At 38.4% G+C, this 22027-nt stretch overlaps 2 protein-coding genes across 3 annotated transcripts in view; one reads left to right on the top strand and one right to left on the bottom strand.

Moving 5' to 3' along the window:
* LOC116999387 (rap1 GTPase-GDP dissociation stimulator 1-like) overlaps nt 1-9224 on the top strand; it is a 32763-nt gene extending 23539 nt beyond the window's left edge. Inside the window, exons 9-13 of the mRNA XM_033066027.1 lie at nt 654-779; nt 3259-3398; nt 4246-4372; nt 5397-5525; nt 6727-9224. Of these exons, the coding sequence (XP_032921918.1) occupies nt 654-779; nt 3259-3398; nt 4246-4372; nt 5397-5525; nt 6727-6860 (656 nt within the window). The 3' untranslated portion in view covers nt 6861-9224. The remainder of the gene's footprint in view (nt 1-653; nt 780-3258; nt 3399-4245; nt 4373-5396; nt 5526-6726) is intronic.
* The window catches only part of TSPAN14 (tetraspanin 14), a 34832-nt gene continuing 21237 nt past the window's right edge, over nt 8433-22027 (bottom strand). For both annotated transcript variants that reach the window (XM_033066029.2, XM_033066028.2), the window contains exons 3-9: nt 21923-21973; nt 17261-17407; nt 16277-16447; nt 15599-15724; nt 14364-14408; nt 13728-13847; nt 8433-12056 (exon numbers count right to left, since the gene is read on the bottom strand). In XM_033066029.2, the coding sequence (XP_032921920.1) occupies nt 11985-12056; nt 13728-13847; nt 14364-14408; nt 15599-15724; nt 16277-16447; nt 17261-17407; nt 21923-21973 (732 nt within the window). In that variant the 3' untranslated portion in view covers nt 8433-11984. The remainder of the gene's footprint in view (nt 12057-13727; nt 13848-14363; nt 14409-15598; nt 15725-16276; nt 16448-17260; nt 17408-21922; nt 21974-22027) is intronic.

Below are 22027 nucleotides of genomic sequence, written 5' to 3'. Positions count from 1 at the left end.
CAATCTTCCTCACCACTCCCGAAAAATATGTGCAAAAATTAGGGGAAAAAATGCTCTGGAGGAAGCAGCTTTTGGTAGCACAGTTAAGCAGTATTAAGACTCCTTTCAGACAAGCTTCTGGTTATTACAAGGGATTTACTGTACCGACCACTGGAGCAAAGACACAAAAATGAGGAGAGGAAAGCACAGAAACAAAGGCATGAACAGCAGGGGATCAGCAAGCTCAAACACAAACAGAAAATCCATTTTGAAGAAATATGGCTGAGTAAATCATTTCTGCCCCCAGTTCAGTTAAGCTGAGTTCGCACAGAACAGGCATCCTCATCTGACTGGGCAAGTGGATGGATAATCTGTTACAACTAGAAAAAGGAAGAGAAATGACAATGCTGTGTTCTATGTACTTTGTTCTGGACAAGCATAAGATCAAAAGTAACCAAACCTACCTAAGAGCAGCTCCTATAAAAGTTTTAGCCCAAAAGAGAAGTCTAAACAACCAGGTAGTCCTGACTTAATTTCTGATCTCTCTAGCCAGTCGGACCTTTCACTAGAAGCCTAACACAGCACACAATTCACAACAGTTATGCTATATCTACATTTTCAGATGTTTGTGCTGTTACTGAGCCTCACATCAAGGTCTCTTTTCCATTTTCTAGTTGTCAGCAAGGTTCAAATGCTGGAGGAAGGCATTGCAGAGCGGATCGAGGCGCTCCTGAGGTCAGAGAGCCCTCCTGTGCAGTTTAAACTCCTCGGAACATTACGGATGTTAGCAGATGGCCAAGGTAGGCACCTGCCAGCATCCACTGAGATCAGCTGTGAGCTCCCCTCCCCCTCCCCCTGCAAAACCACGGGCTGAGTGTCCTGCTAACCCAATTCCACTCCATCTGGAGAGATTCCAGCAGAGATTATTGCCAGAGGCTGCATGCTTTCCAGACTGCCCCAGTCAGCCTCAGAGGCAGCTGAGTAACAAACCACGTGGAACAGACCCACAGCAGTTGGTGAGAACAGGCAAAGACCTAAAAAAAAAAAAAAGCTTTTTACCAGAGATAGAGATAGAGCAGCAAGGCATGAATACAATAAAAAAGAGCCAGGTTTCAGTGTCAACTCACAGGACAGCAAATCAATAAAGAACTAGAGAACACAAAAGGAATAAAGGGAGCTGGTATGGAGCAAGGCAGGAGAAACTAATTTCTACCAGTTTTTCTATACACGTTGCCAGTTTTATCTTGCTTGTGTGTCTCAAATGTTGAACTTACTTTGCATGTTAATGTATTGGATTATCCACCTGGACTTCAGTTTAACCAGAGGAGGGTATGCAAAAGCAACAATCTTTCTGAGCACATAATTGCATTTTGAGAAACATGCACAACGTTGGAATTACATTAAGGTATACTTCAATATCTTAATTAATCCTTGGGCTTACTTAGCTCTTACCAGACCGTGGCACAAAAACACTGTGTGGTTTGGCACCGTCTTTCACATTGTCTGAGCAGCTGCTCTGGAGCAATAATCAGTAGTGATTCCTTGATGTGCAGGAATAACGTAAGCTAAAACTAGAATAGTTATGACCATTTTGTGGTGGGAAGTGATAATTGACATAGGACAATTACAGACATCACTTCATTAGTTATATGGAAGAGGATAAAACCTCACTCTGCTACACTGCATGCTGCACTCCATTGAACTACTGCAGACACCATTATTATGACAACTATTTGCATCTTTTATCAAATTAACATGCATGATAGAAAATTTAGATCTAGCCCTTCTATTAGTTTGCACTACTTCCAGTCCAGTGAAAGCTGCTTTCACTTACATTTCACCGTGGTAGGAAATGAACATTACAAGATGCATAGAAACTTAGCATCTTCTTGTTCTGAGGCTTAGAAGAAGTCACTGTAATGTCATTTTTCTAAAGTTGTATCTCAATTGTGACAGGGCACTTAACATTTCAAATTGAGGCATCACAGTAGCATAGATCTAAATTATCAAACACTAAATTAGCTTTTCTTATTTTATTTACCAGCCCTAAAACAAAGTTGAAATTTGGCACAAGGCACAACTTCTGAATCTGAAACAACACATTTATCAAAATGCAAAGTAGAATAAAATATGTAGGAGACTCAAAGTTTATCTATTCTCACCTATGAACACACAATTCTCCCACTTTTAATTACTTTCTATTCTGTTTACTCATGAGCTAACATTGCCTTAATTAACTCAGCCTGAAACTCTTATGAACATACACCTACTAAGAAGTCCACACTAAATTAGTTAATTGCCTTATCTAGTATAAATTCATTACTCTGACTATCAACAGGCATACTGAGGCTTACACACAAAGGAGAGGCAGGTTTCTTCCCAATCACAGAAAACTGCAGGCAGATCTGTCAGCTTCACTGCTCTACAGAGATGTTTATCTCCTGATTCTTCCACCACTGGGCTTCAGAGGAGCAGAATAATTTGTGCACTTCAGTAGCCAAAGGACTTTCAGCACAACTAGAGCTCAATCTTACAAAATGACAAATTTTAAGTTAAAAGGTCTTCCTGTTAAGAATAACTGAGTTTTATCAAAACTATCCCTTCTGTTACAGATGTTAACCTGATTCTACTTCCTAGGAAAAGTTATCTAGTGAGGTTTTTTCAAATGTCAACCACAGACACTAATATTTCTAGCAAGTCTTGAGATGGGGTTCCTGAAACACAGGGCAATGCAACTTAAAAGGCTCTTCCACACTAAGGGGAATTTCTGGTAATGCCTTATACATGGTTCAACACACATTCTTAAAGACTCAGGTCATCCAAATACTGACATGCTGTTGTTCTGTACTAAGACTTGGCTTCCCACACTACCAACAGTAATGAATTATCACCAAAACAGAATAGACAGGGTCCCAAGAGCCCACAATTACATTTGTGGCGGGCTCAAAGTGCAAGTGCCAAAAGCCAAGTGGGAATGGGATGGGCTTCCTCAAGTATTGCAACAGATTTGTTTTCAAAGACAGAAAGCTGCTTATTTTAGGCCATACCTCAGCAGCCCCTTTAAAAAGATAGGGCCATTGGAGCAGCTTTTTGTCCTTTCCCTGCATGATTCCCTTGGTAAAGTATGCTTTGGTAAACATTTCCAAGATCTTTTAAAAGTTCCATGCTTCCATTAGAGTTCTTGAAGGTTGCTGAGTGCAGGTCCATAGCTCCAGTTACTCCTACGCCCACATTGCTGTGACAGACTGATTCTGAATGCCTCTGGGTGATGCTTTTCAGCTGATGCAGCTGAAATCCTGGGCCAAGACCCCCAGCTGCTCAGCAGGCTGGTGCAGTGGTGCAGTGAGAGTGACCACAGCGGCATCTGCGGAGAGGCAAACCGGCTGCTGGCATCCATCCTGCACCACAACCGCTCCCAGGTACAGAAACCTCTGCTCCCACTGATTTCTACCTCACCCTCCTCAAGTGTTTTCAAAGCTTGTAGACAGAGCTAGGGATTAAACAACACATACAGTTTATCAATGAAAACCATGAAGGTTCACAGTGAAAACCTCTCTGGTCTGCCTCAACCTGTGCACTCTGTAAGCACAGATACCTCACAGAAACGAGCACCATGGTCTCTTACTGTCACTTGTCAACACTGACCCTGCTTGAGTAAGGCTTGACAAATGCTAAGCAGGTAAAGTTTTTCTATGGCCATAAATATGTTTCAGATTAAAATGGTAAAAACAACCCAGAGCTGTCCTAAATGTCAGTCCTCTGGAAGATCCAAAGAGCCCACTTATCCATGATGGACAAATCTGGCATGATCTTTATGTGCTGGCATTTTCAAACAGGCTTCTGATTTTTGTAAATTGTGCTATTACACACAGGCATCCCATATGCTGTACTGAGGCAGTGACTAAAGAAGTAGGTACTCCTTGCACAGGCTTTGATAAAGCAAAACTAATCCTTGCTACTTTGAGGACTTGAAATGAGTGGAATAAGGACAAATTGAAACAAGACCAAATATGTATTTATTTTACAGATATGCATCTATGATTAATTTTAAGTATTGATATTCCAGGTATATTAGACCAGCCATAAGCAGACATGATGATCAGTGCCAAAAGTAATGTCATCTCTAGTCATTGAATATTGTCAGTTTGCACTGCAGCAGACAAATAATTTCCCTCTATTAAGAAGCTGAAGAGTGCAAGCTCACTTCCCTCTTCATCCTTCTGTATCCCTACATCAGATTCCCATGTTCCACCTTTGCTTTCACAGGAAGTGGTCAAAGCCATCCAGGCAGCACAAGGAGTGAAGCATCTGGTTTCCATGACAACAAGTGAACACACTGCCATGCAGAATGAGGCTCTGAACGCCTTGGCAATAGCATCTACCATCGATTTAGGTATTTTCCTCCTAAAAGCATCTATCTGTGCACGATCCTCAGTTCTTAAGAAAGATTGTCATGCTGTTAATTCTAGGTAACGTGCAAAAAAGCACATTTCTTGTCTAGATTTTGCTCTTCAGCATGAAATAAAGGTGGTCACCATTCAGATCATAAATTCAATAGGCTTTGGGAACGGCCTGAAGTTTTTTTAATTTAGGATAGAGTCAAATTATGCTGTGTGGACAGGCAGTAGTTGAATAGCATAATATGATGCTAGAAACCTACACACAAAAAAAAAAAAAAGAGTGAAAGTAAATGTGATGGAGATAAAAAAAGATGATAAAGGGTAAATGAAAGACAAATTATATACCCAAATGGTCAATGAGGACTACAAGTAAGAGAAATAATCTTCAGACAGACATGAGGAAAGAATAAAGCAGAAGCATAAATAAAAAGGCAGCGTAGAAACTGCAAACTAAGCAAGTGAGAAAACTAACAACTCAAACTAATTTTCCTGAGCTAGTTTTCAGAGTTATGTACAATTTTTTCAGATTTTTCCTGTAGAACTTCTAAAAAGGTCTCAATTTATTACAATAGAGAGACATCACAGAAATCTATGTACATCAAAAGGTAAATTGAAAAGAAAAACTTGAAATTTGTAATTTCCTACACCAACAAGACTGAAGAGCTCATTTTACTGTGTATCTACCATTAAAACTCTCTAACTCATTTGGGCAACTAATGGGAATGAACATTTCTAGCACTGAACATTGCAGATTTTAATTCACTATAAGGTTAACTATATACAGTCAATAGTAGACTGGTCCTGTCTCCATGAATAAGGTCAGTAAAGAAATTCTGTACAGGAAAGAGCACAGAAATTCCTCAGTGCAGAAGACAGATGCTCAAGACATCCCTGTAGAGCCAGTTAGAAATGAAGCCAGTCCAGAGTTTGTTGGTTTTTTTTAAAGCAAGCATATTCACTTTATAATTTCTTTTAGAAAATAGCTCAGGGTTACTATTTGTTTGCTTATGCTTTCAGAAACCCTTGAAGAACCTTTTAAAGAATCACAGCTAGTTCAAAGCTTACACAAACTTCTACAAGATGATAATACAAGTCCTGAGGTGAAATACAATTCAATGGGCCTTTTGTGCAGACTTCTTAATTCAGGTAACTTCATTTTAAATTGTCTGTGATGGAAGGATGAATATTTGTGATGAAGACAAGTGGTTTCTGTTACCAAAATATGCTGCCTGCAATGCTCCAGTGAATGAGTAAAGGATATTAGAGGTTCATTCTGTATTGATCACCAAAAATCATACTCGAGTAGTTTCCTTCTCTATGAAAAGCTGATTAAACCATCAGTTGAATAAAATAAAAAAGAAAGGAAGGCTTTATTCCAGTGAGTCAGTGGCATAACCAAGGCCAAAAACAGCAAAATTTGTCTTGGAGTAAAAGCATCTTTGTCCAACTTCACCGTGCATCAATGCCTGGCAGTCCCAGAGCATTTTTGTGTCCAAAGAAACAGTCTGTACCATTCTCTCAGGGAGGCATGCATTTGCTCTGCCTGTGCTGTGAGCAAAGCAGAAGCTGAGATAAAGCAGCCATTTTAGCTGCCTTCACACAGTGACTTTCAGTAAAGTGTGTGAAGGGCACGATTTCAGTTTCACTCCATTGTCAGGGAAGACCTAAAATGCTTCAAGCAGGATGGGACCATGCTGGATGTCTAGCACTACAGGAAAAGGAGCAGCTTGAGCCCAGGAGTCCAAAGATCTCATGGCAGTTTCTCAGACAACACAAAAATTACATAAACTGAAAACAATGATTGTACTTAGGCAAGGATGGATCATGAGGTGAACTGCCTATCAAATCCTGGAACCACCCTGCACTGACAGACAAGCTGGATTTTGCAATATACTCTATTTTATCCCCACAGCCACACAGATATTGGAATAGGGATAAAGAACCCACAGCTTTCAGTGCTACTATGAAGTATTGATGCTCTATAGGACTTTTTTCCAGAGATGTATGTACCTAGCATTTTATACACTAACTGTAAAGCCAACAGTTGAGTCTTACTAATATGGAATGGTAGCAAAAAGCAACAGGCAAAAGTGTGTTAGAAATCATCCTGTATTAGAATTTCAGAATTTGCTTTTTCTCTGTCAATCAATTCTTAGAAGTCAAGCAAGAAAAAAAGCCTTGATCTGTCTGATACTTGCAATGGCTGAAAGGGTATTTATTGAGAAAAATGTTTTAATTGAAGCAGTTTATTATGAACAGCAAGTACTCCAAACATGTATCTTACAATTGCTGTGAGCCACAATGCCATGGCAGGTAACTAAAACTCATCATTTCATCTCCCATTCAGGTGATCTGAGACAAGAAATAGAAGAGGACAAGATCAAAGACACCCTCGAGCTACTCTGCAGTCACAGCAATGCAAATGTGGTCAAGGAAGCCATCACAACACTGCAGGTTTTGAGAGGAGAGACACCCCAGTAACCTCCCTTCTCCCACATGGCAGGCCAGCACTGCTGAGGCAGACACCACCAGCTTGGCAACTCTTCATTTGCCCTGCTGCTGCTCAGCCAGCACTGCTGAAGCCCAGGTGCAGCTCCTGCTTTGAAAGCTGTATATAAAAAACTCCTCATTAGCACAACTCTTTGGCCTGATACTTGCACCACTGCTGCTCTTCACTGAGCCACTAACACACAGCAGCAGGAAAAAGTCCTGTCAAGCAAATGGTGTTAAGAAACATCACAGGAGAAACATCAGGCAATTACCAGACATGATATATTTTTCAGCTGCTTGGTTTTGTGAGATTAGCATACACTCTTGCAATTTTTCTTGTATCAATGGGACTTTAAAATAATTATATAAAAGTCTTAAGCTTTTATAATGCAACCTGAAACATGAGTTAGATTAAAGCTGTAGCTTAAACAATGCAAAGGGCTAACTGGCACCAGTTCAACATCTCCACATTGTGAATCACACTGTGAGCCCAACTGTTGGGTGAACATGTTAAAACCAAAACTATCTTTAAGCTAACTCCCCCTTCAATCTCCAATTTTAAATCTGGTCTCTGAAACCATACTTGCTCCTGTCACACGTTATATTCCTAAATACTTGAGGCTACAGTCTTGTCCTGATTTCAGAGTTGCACTTACTGGAATGAGACTCTGCAGAAACAAAGTTTACAAGAAACCAGCCAGTGAACACACAGTGCTTGGACAAGACACAGAAATGTAGGCAGGGGTAAGGATGTGAAGGCAGCCAGTGCTGCATTATCATCCATAAGAGAACCTGGGTTTAACAATACATAATGTAAAAAAAAAAAAAAAGTCATGCTGCCCAGACCTAGGAAATCAAATTCAAAACCATGAAGTGGTAGAGTGGTAGAAACTGAAAATCTTGGGAGCAATTACTTTTTTTTTTAGCCAGCAGAAAAGCTATTGAGGAAAAAAATAAACAAGCACTGATCTTCAGAAACCTATTATAAAATAAACTATATTTAGAAGTCAACAAGGCCTCATGTTCTCAATTTGAGAACCACTGGCTTATGTCTGCAAATAAATATGCCAACTTTGTTCCTGCAAAAGCTCTCCTACTTGCAAAACCAAGTAACACAACTTAGCCCGCTACATTCATCACCAAATATCACTCTCGAGTAGTCTTGAGAAAAAGAATTTCATCACCCCAGAGAAGTGTCATTTGTTGAGTAACACACAAAAGTTTTGACCACATAACAGGACAAAAGAAAAACAGCACTTGTAACTTTTTTTTTATGTCCAGAGATTTAATAGTTACTCTACACTATTGTGCAGCTCTTCACCTGTTCATGGCTTTCCATTAACAGTGCAGAGAAAAGCATTAGTCTTACCCATTTTGCAACAGCCCAAACTGAAAAGAAAAAACATCAAGAATTAGTTTCAGCACAAGACAAAAACAAGTACCCCTGGACCTTGACCATTACTGAGTTACCCACAAACTGCAGTCTCAGCAGCCAGTCTAAACCTTTGAGAGTGAAATATTAGTGACTGGAAGCAACAAATCTCAGGAATCAAACTCCAGGAGTAGAAAATATTACATTTTATTTAACCAAATTTAAGGCTTGAGAAAAAAAATATATTGAAAGTCACTCAGAAAAGCCATTTCAGAAGAGGAGACAGGAGCTCCCCTCCAGTGGCTGAACAAAGTTCAAGCTGCATGACAATGCACAGACAGTAAGGGGAAGAAGGAGGGAAGGATGGAATGGGGACACAAAACCCAAGGCAATTCTACACATAAACCAACAGCCACATTGAGCTCCATGGGCTGGGAGCACAAGTCTGTCCACATGGCACTGCATGAGGTCACCAAAGCTAAAGACCTCTTGGGAAGAAACATTCAGGTTTTTACCAGGCAGCCCAAGGTCCTTTGGTCACTGCACTTTTCTCCGTGCTTATATTCATTCTCCTCTTCGTGTACAGGGAAACTGTGTCCAAATGCAGTTATATCAATAAAAACAGAGGCAGCTGTGCTGTCAGACTGACAGATACATACATTGCTTAAAGGAAATAAATTGTGCTCATTTCTGAGAAATAGAAGTGATCACATTGAAGTTTGTTTCTCTCAGTCCAGTTATTCAAGTCTGACCTCATTTGACATCTTCATGAAAAACCTTGGTTCCACTGTAGTGTTTGTGAAGTTGTTCCAAACGCACCCGCTGAAATCTCAGCGTCAGCAATGCATCAAACCTCTCTGTGAGATCACTCAATTACTTTCCCTTTGAGGCTTTAGAGGCAGGCTCACACCCAACTGCTTTTGCTGACAAGACCTTTTTAAACCATAACCTATCCCTTTAGTCATGAAGTCACTGAAGGTCCACAGAGAACGTGCTAAATAAATCCAAGTAGAAATGTCCATTACAAGTCTGAAATTACACTAGCCATGTATGGGCATCCTTCAGAACATACAGGGACAGAACAACTTAGAGCCCCAGAATTCAAAAAATTATAATGAATAAGCACAGAGAAGTTTATCCACAATGGCAAAATAGAAAAATCACTCAATGAATTTAAAGATCCTCAAACCAGTTGAGCTTCTCTCAAATTCACTTCCAAATAATTGAAACACCGATATAAAGGCTGGTGCTAATACGCCAAAACCATTAAAAATAAACTGTGGAAAGACAATATTTCTGTTAAATCCTGGTTTGCATACAAACAGTACTTCAAAAAAAACCACAAGTATTAATTTGTCTTCAGGTAACTTGGCAAGATTTGCAGACCGTGGAGTCCTAATCTGTAATGCTGGCTCTTGTCAGCAGCTAATTTCAGTGCATGAACTCCACAGCCATCTTTGACACCAGAATGATTTTCACCAAACTGCTGGAATTCCTTCCTAGCATTAGGAGCTGGCTGTGTCAAAAACTGGCAAAGGAAAATGTACTCCCTAGCTGGTGTTTTCAATGCAATGTTTTATTACTAAGAAGTCCCAAATAGGAAGCATCCCTCTCCAATTTTACATATATCAGATTACCACACATAAACTTAACCAAGTAAGCTGGTTGGTGAGGTGTTGTGAAGTTTCAAGCACCAGAATTTAAAGCCAAGTTTGCTGACCACTGCTCTGCTGCTTGCCCAGTCATAGTACAATCACACATTTCTGGCTGCTCCATGTGGATCAGATTCAACAAATAAGTAATACAGACCTCAAATTCATGGCTTTACAGAAGAAATGCCTCTTGCTCTCCCCTCAGTGATCTACTGCTATTGTTTCCTTGTGGTATACCAAAGTTTAAAAAGTCACAGTGCACTTCTAGCCATTTTACTTTCAGGTTTTCAGATGAGTTAATAGCAGGCTATTCTCTGCTACTGTAAGGAAATCAGCCATCCTTACACAAGCTTCCTTTTCCTGTTGTGTCTCAATCACTGGCCAGAAAAAGAACTATGAAAGCTGAAGTACACATGAGCACTGTCTGAAGTGCTTCACAAATTGCAAGCTAGGAGGATGTCTGGACAATCAACCAGACAGATTCTCACTGTTGATCAACTTTTGCCAGTGAAATGTTTGTTAATACATGCATAATAGAAAAAAAGACATAATATATTTTAAAGTCTGGCTTCCAAAGAAAGCCATATACTTTAGAAATACAAGTATTAAAACCTTCAGGCACACTACATATAATAAAATATCATTACAAAAATAGATACTTTTCTAAAATTTACACTGTGTTAGGCACTGTAAATGAACCTGCTCTCCCTGAAAAACCTGGTGTCACTGGAAGCAGTAAATGATGTTAGCTATATGGCCCACAGTAAAACTGACAGCTACTGCCAAGAACTTTTCAGCTACATGCTTTTACCTTGCAGCTAAGGGTACAACACCAAAGTCTTACAGAAGAGACTGGAACTCCTACTGAACTACAGATCCATCTACTAACCCCCCACAAAGGGAAGACTGGAAGAAGAGTTTACTTTTTTCTTGATTAAAACAAAAGCCCTGACATAAGGAGGACTAGTTCAGCTTCATGTAGAAAATGAAGAAATCATTCTGGTTCACTGTATTTTGATTCACATTTGAACCACAAACCAGGCAGAACTGATGGCTCAATGACTTTATACAATTCAAATGACTTTAAAAAATTCAACAACTCTATCTTTTGCTAAATCTGTACTTCCTTATTTAAAAAGGTATTTCAAGTAAGGATCAACACTGAATTTGTAAGTCTTTCATCAGTCCTGGTAGTGGCAGTTAAGACTTGAGAAGATCAACATAGTTGTGAGAGAAAGGAATAACAAAAGCCATCAACAGCTAGCAGGGCATGCTTGCTACCTACTGAAACAAGCTGCATTCTGAAGTGTATGCAGACAGCACTTTGTAAAGATATTACTGATCATTGAAAGGATAAGCATTTTAAAAGAGGTTTTTCTTCTATAAATAAAGAATATTTACATTTTTCTCAGACAGGAAACAGCATCAGGGCTTTACACCCTCTTGCCTGAAATGGAGATTTGCAAGACTTAATGCTACAGGATAGTCAGATTTTTCCCACCCTGGGAACTGGCTTTCATTTTTCAAAACAGTATGGGGTTTGCACAATCTAAAAATCAATTAAAGATCTAGACAATTTGTGATATTCCCCCCCCAGTTTCCAATTACGGTTGCTGGATATGTTGCCAAAAATGACTGGATAAGTCTACTGTAGAGATTAACATGATTGCAAGGTTCTGAAGAAATCAGCATGTGACATTTGAAAAGATTACATTTTAAGACAGATGACAGGACTGAAGACAGAACAATCTTCATAGCAATCCTTCAAGGAAAGGGTTTACAGCAGTTTCATGTCTCCCTGCTACAGTCCTTAAAGTTCTCTTGATGTCTTGGGAAATTCCATTTCTTCCTCAGAGATCAATGCTGGTGCACTGAGTTGTCTTGTTAGAAAAAAGGTAGACAGCATGTGTTTGGCAATTTGGGTTTTTTTTTGCAACAGCTTCTAACAAAAAGAATGAGCAAGTGAAAAAAAAAATCCACATAAGGCTTTTAACAACGGGAGTACTTCATGGTCTGTGCATTTCTTCTGCCTTGGTGTCCAATCAATAATCTTTACATATACTGTCTTGCAACATGCATCTACTTTCATATTCAGAAGGCATTACTTGCTTTTACAGCTTCAATATCAGAAATCAATGTCCTGGCTAGGAAAATCCCAAAAATCTAAAAAGATAAAAAACATACAATGTGTGAGATAAAACACTTGTAATGTACCAGTCTGCAAGATGTTTTTTTGCAGGTTCAGATATCGTTTCATAGCCAGGATCATCCACCAAAGCACAGCTATTACTAAAAAGTAATAAGAGCAACAGAATCCTGTAGGTAATAAAACTCATGAGAAAGATGCTTTCATGTAAAACTTCAGCAGCATTCAAAATAAGCTTCCAGATGCCTTAGAGTTAGACAAAATCCTCTTAACCAAGTTTGAGTATCAAACACTTATGCTTGCCTACTGCTAAAGCTACAGAGCAGACACTTCCATTCATTCCACAACGTTGAATAACAACCCAGACAGTTTTCAGATCCATTTTTTAAAACACAGACAGAATGTACAATTACCTGTATTAAAATTCTGGTCACAGACAACAGTTAGAGTAGTCCCAGATTATTCAGAGACATTTCAAATTTGAAATTTTAACATTCATGTCAGTTCTCAGGGAAATCTTCCTTAAAAATTGAGGAAAAATTCATAACTCAGCAAATTTCCTGAAACATTCTTCAAAATAATATAAAACTGAGGTGAAGTTTTGGAAAGCTAAAAGACTTCATTTAAATGTAGTCAGGTTAAGTCTAATTCTCTGTCTCACTGTGAAACAGCTTCATGCACAAGACTGACCCAATTAGAAAATACAAATAACTGAAAGGGGTTTCACAGAGACTCAGGAGATGAATAAAGAAAAACATTGTCAAGTTATTGTCAATCAACACACTGCCAAAAGACTAAACTTGACTATCTTCCTAGCAAAAGGTGCTGTTCTTAGCACAGTATTTCTCAAACCCATGGAAGCACTATCACCAGATGGTGATAAAAATATCTATCAAACCCTAAGCTACAGAGGGTAGTACTACCAGAGCTGGAAAAAGGTCTTTGCTAGCACTCAATACTCAACTATTGTCGATTAAAGAGAAAATACTTTCTGTACAGATGTATAAGTTTATTATTTCCCATTGAAGTGAAGGAATTTCATGGCATAGAAATTAATGCAGTACAAACAACAGCCACAATGACAGCAGGATCCACCTTGAAAGCAGCAATCTAAGGTGCTTTATTGAGAATTTCAGCTCTCTTTGATGTACTAAGCACTGATGAGGTAACAAATCACACCAACTCTTTCATCTGGTTCTGCTAGCATCACATTTGCAACCTGTTCACCTATTTGCCTGCTCTGACATCCCAACCTTTTTGAGCAGCATGCTATACTCACTTACAGCTGGCTGAGGGAACCTCAGCATGAAGGACAAGGTTGTATCTCAGTCATTTCAGGTTTATCATAGAAGGCTGGAGCTCAGATCTACTGGAGCAGACAGCAGATCCCCCCTCCTCCATGACATTGAAACACAAGGAATATTTTATATAATCATCATATATTACAATATATTACAATTATCACACACTATTATGCACTGTATTTTTATTATGACCTTCACTGCTTTGAGCAACAGGTGTTTTCACACTAACTCCTTTACTATAATTGGTGCTTGTGCCATACTCTTCTCATACCTAAAAAATGCACATTCAAAATATTTATTACCTCTGTCCATAACTCCTTTTACCATCAGCAGGTGTGTATCTGCAAGCATGACTTTTTTTTTTGAAGAATCATAACAACTAACCTGGAGCAGTGAGATAGCTATGAAGACACCTGCAACAATGTAGATATTTCGAGGTAACCAAGCTTCAAGTGCATGAATGCATCCTTTGACAAAAATCTGATCATCCCATTGACTTTTGCTCTGAATGTAGAAAGGAAGAATAAGAATATTACTTTTCTGCTCAAATTTATTACAAAATCAATCACAATCCAGCTAAGCTAATGTTTTGACACTTTTGCAGTAAAGTTTTTGACCACACTTCAAAAATACACATCTGAATCAGGGAATGTTAGACATTGATATTTGTATCTTCCTGAAAATCCTGGTATTAGAAACACCATAGAATTAGCAGATGGTCAAATTAGCAGACAATAGATCAGCAGAGTTAAGACTACTACAACTGGTAATTGTGTGGAAACACACACTTGAAATCCAAGTCCTACCTCTTTTCAAAACACCTTTCCCCACTTTTCTCTACCCTCCCACAGTAGAAGCTTACTTTAAGCAAAGCACAATGTCTACCTTACTTCACCTGTAGTCATTAGCTCATTAGAATTTAGTCATTAGTTCCTAGAATTTTGAACTGACATCTATCAGCAATCCCACCACTTTTACAGTTTTGTCTATGCAGGCACAGAACATGGCACAGCACCTTACCTTCTTTCTGATATCATAGCCACACTGCGTATTCACAACTTTTTGCTGCAAAGCAAAAGAGACTTTAAATAAACAAATCAATTGACTTCTACTCACTTCTGCTCACAGCAAGTTTTTGTATCTTTTCTATTCATAAACATATCAGAATTGTCAGAGCAAACCATTTTAAAAAGCATTTTTGGCAAAAACAAGCAAAGCCCTAGCAGAATACAAGGAAATTAATGACTAAGCAAAAATGTGCACTAGCAAGATGATATCCTACACCAAAAATCTCAGCTGCTTCTATTACTTAGCATTCAATTTTTTAACATGAAAACTGCATTGCCAGCATACAAGGAGGACATCTGCATTTACAAAATGCATAGTAAGTTGTATTGAAATATTAATAGAATCTCACATTAAACAGATTCAAGCATCCTTTTGCCTCCTTAAATACAGCACCAGAAAAATGTGCAGTTAAACAGTACTGCTCCAAACTAAACTAGAAAATAATTACTGGGGAATCTGAATATGGAATATGTCCCTGAAAAAGGCTTTCCTTGTCTGATTTCCAGTACAATCAGAAGCCTACCAGATATTAAATATAACTTACCAATGGCTCTCTCAGCACAAGGATTGCTGGATGGATTTTGTGCTGCAGGTAGTCCCAGCAATACCATAAAGCACTTTATGGTAGCCCCTACCTCCACACGTTGGCAGCTGCTGTGAGGTTCACCAAACTTCACAAAGTTTAGTAAAACAAATTAAAGAATAAGCACCAAAACCTTGCCAAAAATCAAGGATTGACTCAGAAGCTTTACATACATGAGTACTTTAATAATTACTGACAAACAAGCAGCAAATGGAGTTACTCCTGCCTGTCTGGCAGATGGGTGATGAAACCCTAATTCCAACTGGGGCAAACACTTAGAGCTCTCAGCTCCTTACAAGCCAGGAACAAAGGCCAGGGATCCAAGCAAAAAACACACTGGGAATAAAAAAATGCCAACCATCAGCGCTTCAGATCCAAACCATACTAAAATGGCTTGAATTTCCAGTGACAACACATTTTCAGCTAACAGGTTGCCACGTTTGGACTGCAAAAAGAATGCAAACAACATAAAAAACATTTGTCTGCACAAGAGAATTGTTGGTCATTTAGGACACCTCAAAGCCCTTGAACACCTTATTCAGGAAGTACTTCCTGTCATAACTCTACAACCTCAGAGCAAAAACAAAGCCAGGAAACAACTTACAGCAGGATCAGGTATACAACAGGAAAAAGGAACTCCGCACTTCTCACGACTTTTGCTTTCACTCTTGCAGTCAAAGTATATATTAAAGTCCCAGTCTTCTGGACCTTGGGCACCACAGCAATGGTTCTACAACAGAGAAATACATTCCAGAAGTTTGTTCAGTGGATAAACTATCTCTAATACACCTCCAAACATTAAGTGTTGGCTTACAAATCTTCTTCATCATCCCTAAGTCTGTGGAGAACCAATGACAACAGCAGAGTAAAACCAAAAAGGAGTAGACACTAAAAGGGCTCTATGAAATCAAAGCAATACATTGTCAACATGAAAGGCTAAAGTATAAAATTTACCACTTTATATGTAATTGTCAGATATCATCAGCTCCATTGCGAATTTTTTTTTAAGAGAAAGCTTTTTCTTAGGGAACAAGGGGAACAGGAGCAAAGAAAGGTCAAAGGCAGATGCATGCCTGAGAGAGCTCCCACAATGGACACCAGAACAAGCCTGGATGTCAGGAAATCTTCCCTCCCTGCTGCTTTCAACACAGAAAGAAGAAAACAAACATATCTGTAACACTGTACTATTAGCTACAAAATATCTTAATTCTATAAAAAATGGAAAATTTTAGATCTATATTCTCCTCAAAGGCATCAAAGAAGTGACAGGATAGGAACTTACAATTCTCTGTAGTGAATCAATGATGTTCTGGAGGTCAATGTCATCTCGGTAGGATTTAATGTTATTCTCAAAGAATTCTTTTACCCTGTCCCTCACCCAGTCTTGGAACAGGAAAGCCATAACTGCTACTGCCAACTCCAACAGGAATATAAACACAATTGTTCCACAGAACTGTGAAAAACAAAAGTCCTAAATTAGAAAACATAAATTTGTCTTGAATGCATCCCTTTACCACCAGAAACAGACACAAAATTGGGTTCAAATTTTGATTCAATACAGACACTGAGCACAGTGAGAATACAAGGCAAAGAAATCCCCAAGAGACAAAGTTACCCTTTTGTTTTTGTCATCTGAACTTGACAGTAAAAAGAGCATCAGACACAGTCATTATTGCACAGTAGTGAAAACAATAACAAATGAGAATCTGTAAAACACAGGGCTAAAGAAGTCTTGATATTACCTTCTGGATTGTTTCTAATTTTATAGTTTAAGATTTTTTTTTTGTCCAGTTTAGCTATTTTCAGATCTAAAGCAAGGAAGAAGCCTCAGTATAAAAACAACCATTTAAGAAATTTTACATCAGTCAATGAAGTCCCAAAGTTTTGCCAACATGTACAGGAAACTTTAAAGTTTCTAAGGAATTTTGTTCCACTATACCATGTTCTCTCAGTAATTCCTAACTGACTAGGCATGTTCCATAACATTACAGTGTTAAATTCTGATATACCTATACTAGAACATCACTGCAGAGCAGAACAAATTAAAAGAGGGAAGGAAGAACATGTTCCACAAAGAGGAAAACAGATCAGCTGGAACCACCCCTGCTTTCAATACCATTACTCAGAGGTTTCTCAAGGCAGCAAGTTTACCATATACTTTATCACAAACCAAATTCTATCATTAATTATCAGGGTTTGCTCTCAGCTCTTCATCTTTGCACCTTTGACACATATAATAATTCCCTCATGTAAAGATGTTACTTACAAACTTCAGCAGGCAGATGTTTTCTCTCAGTGCTCCCACACAACCAGCAAATCCCAAAGTAAACATCACTATTCCCACCACTAAGACAAGCACCACTGGGTCCAGACCATGAAGACCAGTCACCTTTGTCAGATCAGACAACACACCCTGAAAGAACAAACCAGGACAGAATGTGACCACTGTAAGCACGTTATTCATTCAGCATTCCTTCTGGATGATTTCCGCATGATTCCAAACGAACTGGCTGCAAACCCTTGAACTTGCCAACAGTGATACCAACAAAAAAAAAAAAAAAAAAAAAAAACAACCAAAAAAACCTTGTTGTAAAATGGTCATTGACAATACCAATCTTCTTCACCCTAGCAGAGGAACTATTAAAGTTACAGCTAGCAATTCTTTTAGTAAGCCAGTTTGTTAGATTATATCCCCCTAGGTCTATTTGCCAAACAGAATTCCACAAGATGGTGCCAAAAGCTCAATTCTATCACTGAACGTTCATTCAGTTTCAAGGCAAAAGAATTAATGTTTTAGATTAACTTGAAATGTATCAATCAGAAGGTGACTCCAATATCATGGTCTAAAAAACAGATTAAGAAATTTTTTCTAATCACAATGTTTAAGTGGGAGAAAGGGAAGGACAAAGCACCTTATGGATGGCATTTTAAAGAGGGAAATTATCTTTCTTTGGTTTTCAAGAGAAGCAGATTTTTCCTCTCATTTTAGTTACAACTCTTCTAGTGCCACAGTCTTACTAGAGCTCCTCCAAACACTTTCAGAAATATAAAAGTATAGTCTAAACAGTGCCCTCCCACCCCAATAGAATTTCTTACACCAAAATGAGTTATCTATTCTCTATATTTGCAATTTGCCTAACAAACACAATATTTTCTTTTTTGTTAACTATCCAGAAACCACTGATCTCGACAATAACCCTTGCTATGAATTCTGTCTGCCTAGATTGCTAAATCTATGTGAACGTAATGCTAACAGTGAAAACCTTAATTTTACTTTCTAGATTAGGTTTTTTAAAGTTATTACACCAGCTACTGTTAAAATTCCATCAAATACAATACATATAATACATAGGACCCATGTGATGGGCAAGAACAAGATGGAATATACAGAAGAAAGAAGGGACAAATTAAGGAAAACTCTTCACGAGAATGATTTGTAGGGACACCCAGGCAGCCTTGCAGTAGTCTGTGTTCATCATACAACCATCAACAATACACAGGTTATTTTAGTAAGGAAATATTTTCACTTTTGAAACAAAGAAATAACAAAAATCAACAGAACACAACATCCCATCATCACATGTTCACTATTTTTTTCTTTATAAAATATATTCTCAAGCTAACAATGTTTGAGTTAAGAGAAAAATATCAAGAGAGACTTGCAATAAGCTGCCTAATTCTTCCAGTAAAATGAAATTCCCATCTTTCTACCCAGGTACCTGTTCTAGAGTTAAGTGCAAAGATAAACATCCTAAGACAACACCTTGGAAAAATCCCCTATCACTTCTTATTCAACTGCTTACTTAAAAATAAAATCTTCAAAACACAGTAATGAGAAGAAAATGTGCCCTTAGAGAAACTCCATGAGCTGAAGACATTGATTAACAGTACTACAGTGATCCACAGGACTCCATCTTCCTTCATAGCATGTTCCATAACAGTCAGAGCTGTTAATTTGGCAGCAGCAAGAGTTGTTTTTATCAAAATTGGCTGATGGGACGAAAAGAAAAAAAACAATAACTGAACTGTAGAACTCAGAATTGCCTTGCAACAGCTGGTGACTAACAGCTGAAACAAGCTATTAGAAATGGTCCTAGTTTGTTGATAATGTGTTACCAGTCACACAGTTTCCTTCTTAAAAACTGTTACACCTCACAGCTAACTTAAACTTGGTCTACCTGGTTAATTATGAGAGTCCCACCTAATGAAACCTTGGCTCAGAGGCCACAATCAAGAAACACATGTCAAGATCAGATGGGATAATGCAGCATCCCTGTATAATCAACATGCTGTGACACCACTGTGTGACCAGGATGCTGAAACATTCATAACTATTGCCAGCCATCTCCTGCCCACACCCAGACTGCAGCTTTTTGTTTTTTTCAGACAATCTCACTTGCTCAAGCAACATTTTTTGGAAAACAATTTCCTCTGATCAAAGCATGTTACAAATAGAAGTTGACAGGAACTGGGCTTCATTATTCAACCTCAGATGTCACTGGTTCACAATACTTCCTTCATGTTCACACTTAATGTATACAACATGCTCTTTTAAAAAGAAGGTTATGATGATTTTGCCAACAAAAGATATTAAGTCAAAAATCCTGAAAGATGAAACAAGGGAATTAATTCAGAAAACTCTCATCCCACCATACCCATTTCACTAAAGACACTCCTGCCTGTGCCATCTGCACCTGGTACAAACAGGCTGCCCTTTACAACAGATTTCCTCAGGCACACAGGAGTGCAGCCTGATACCTGCAGTCCACACCAGACATTCTGGAACAAATCTCACACTTTAAGTCTTTCTTTCAGTCACATGGAACAGTGACTTATTTCTCCATGCTCTTGAAGTCCCTCTAAGCAGCAGTCTTGATTTGAAAACTGACTGTTCCCTCTCCATTTGTGGACTTGCTGGAATGAAGTCAGGCTGGCTAACCTCTAGTTTTCCAGACCTCCCTTTGTGTCCTCCTTGAAACCACTGTAACAATAAAAACTGTTTTCCTGATAAGAGGGCTCAGTGTTATTCACCTTCTTTCTACCAACACTTTACAATAATTCACTCTCTGTGACTTTTGCAGTATCTTTTGACAGATAGTGACACTTTAAATTTTATGCAAGTTAACTTTTACATGACTGTTCAAAATAACTAAAGCCAGTTATAAAATCACAAGGATAGGCCAATTAGATAAACCAGTTAGAGTCTGGATCTCAATCAAATAAGAAGAGTCAGAATGGTTACATTTTTCCATGTAGTATTTTCGACACTTCTCACAAACCAGCACTCTCATTTCAATATATTATCAGCCAACAGAGAAGCACAGGATTTATAGCCAGAGAAAAAGACTGCTGAGAAATTAATCTGAAGTGTAGTCCTAATGCACAAAGAGAAAATCAGAAATTAAATGGACTTAATGTACTTCATGTTGTGGTAAGAGACAGGATGTTCAGAACTCTTCCAACACCTGTAGTTTATCTTTGGGTTTACCACTGTGGCACAGTTTCTGCAATGTTTTTCTCTTACTTCCTATCTATTGTTCACCAAGATGTTTATCTGTAAAATACAGGCACTACTGGCTGAAGAATGGCACTACTCTGAAAGACTGAAAACACAGCTAGGAAAAACTGACATAAAAAATAACAAACAGATTTCATGAGCCATTCAGAAGTTCAAAACCACAGGAAAGGCTTTGAAGTATTTATTTGCAAGATAGCACAGACAGCAGAAAGAGTTCAGGCAAAGTTAAAAAAAAATAGACACAAAGAGTCTGCCTTTGCCTTTTAGTAACTTCAGTATACCATAAAGCCAATTTAGCAAGTGGAGATAGTCTCCAGCCACACAGATCCTGGGTGCTTTTCTACAAAACAGAAGAACGAACATTAGAGAACACAAATTCAAGGCAAGTTTAACATCCTCCTTAAAGGGTTGGAAAGAAAATTCTTTTGTAACAACAAAATAGGAGGCAAATGCATTTGTGTGTCAAGATAAGTCACTATATAGCAATGAGAATGTAGCAAGCACATAGAGAGTAGGGAGGAGGAGAATAAATATCTCAGAATTAAAATCAAAAACTCACTTCCAAAAAGCAAGGGGAGCTCAGAACCTCTCTGCATGTGGATAGCTACTGTATGTAACCACTTTAATCGAGAACAAGTGAACATATGATGATAATTGAAGTCTTACTACTTAGTGGCACAACTGAACAGCCCTCCACTCCTAATTGAGATGCAGATCAGTGATGCTCACTTTCTCCTACTGCTTGAATTCATTAAACCCATCCTACTACATCCATTCATTGATTTCCATACCTGTATCATTCTGTTCTCTTTTAACAGGAGAACTCAGTACATGTGTACACAGCTTCCTTCAACTGAGGAAATTTTTTTAGGTATAAGAAATCTCTGCTAAAATTTAGAGTAATTCAGCTACATCATGTCCCCCAGTTTTGTTCCTCTACATGGAAACACAATCATTCAAGCACTCCATGGGCAATAAAGTGGACAACAGATGGCCAGACTGGGAGCATCTTTCTGAAGTACTTCAAAGATGCACATATATATAAAAAAGCACCACTAAATCTAAAGACAATTCATGCTCCTCACAAATATTTGTTTCTAATAACAGGAGGTGGATGGAGAATATAGATTTGAGAAAACACACTTTTGAAAGAGAACCTGTTTATGAAGGTTAAATTCTCCCTAGTGTCCTGTTCTTACAAGTTCATAGAAAAGCTCTGAATATCAAGGGTCACAGCTTAACTCCTGGTCAGGGACAAATAGCAAGTTCCAACTAAACTCAGGTTAGATTATTTGAACATATTCCTTAGCTCAGATGCTACATTTAACTTTCACAGGTTCCTGAGGAAGTAGTTTTACTGGAGCAGGAGGGGGCAGACACGTAAGAAAGACCAGTCATTTCTATCCTTACCTTTTCACTCCATGCCCACAGACCAACTGCAAGGAAGGCCACTCCAGCTAGCTAAAATAAAAAAAAAAATTAATTAGATTCAACCACATTCTCAAAATCTCAGCT

Source organism: Catharus ustulatus, chromosome 8 (assembly GCF_009819885.2).
Source record: "Catharus ustulatus isolate bCatUst1 chromosome 8, bCatUst1.pri.v2, whole genome shotgun sequence".
In the NCBI taxonomy this organism is placed as follows: domain Eukaryota; kingdom Metazoa; phylum Chordata; class Aves; order Passeriformes; family Turdidae; genus Catharus; species Catharus ustulatus.
The sequence above is the reverse complement of the archived record's forward strand: the minus strand, read 5'-3'. Positions and strand labels throughout refer to the sequence as shown.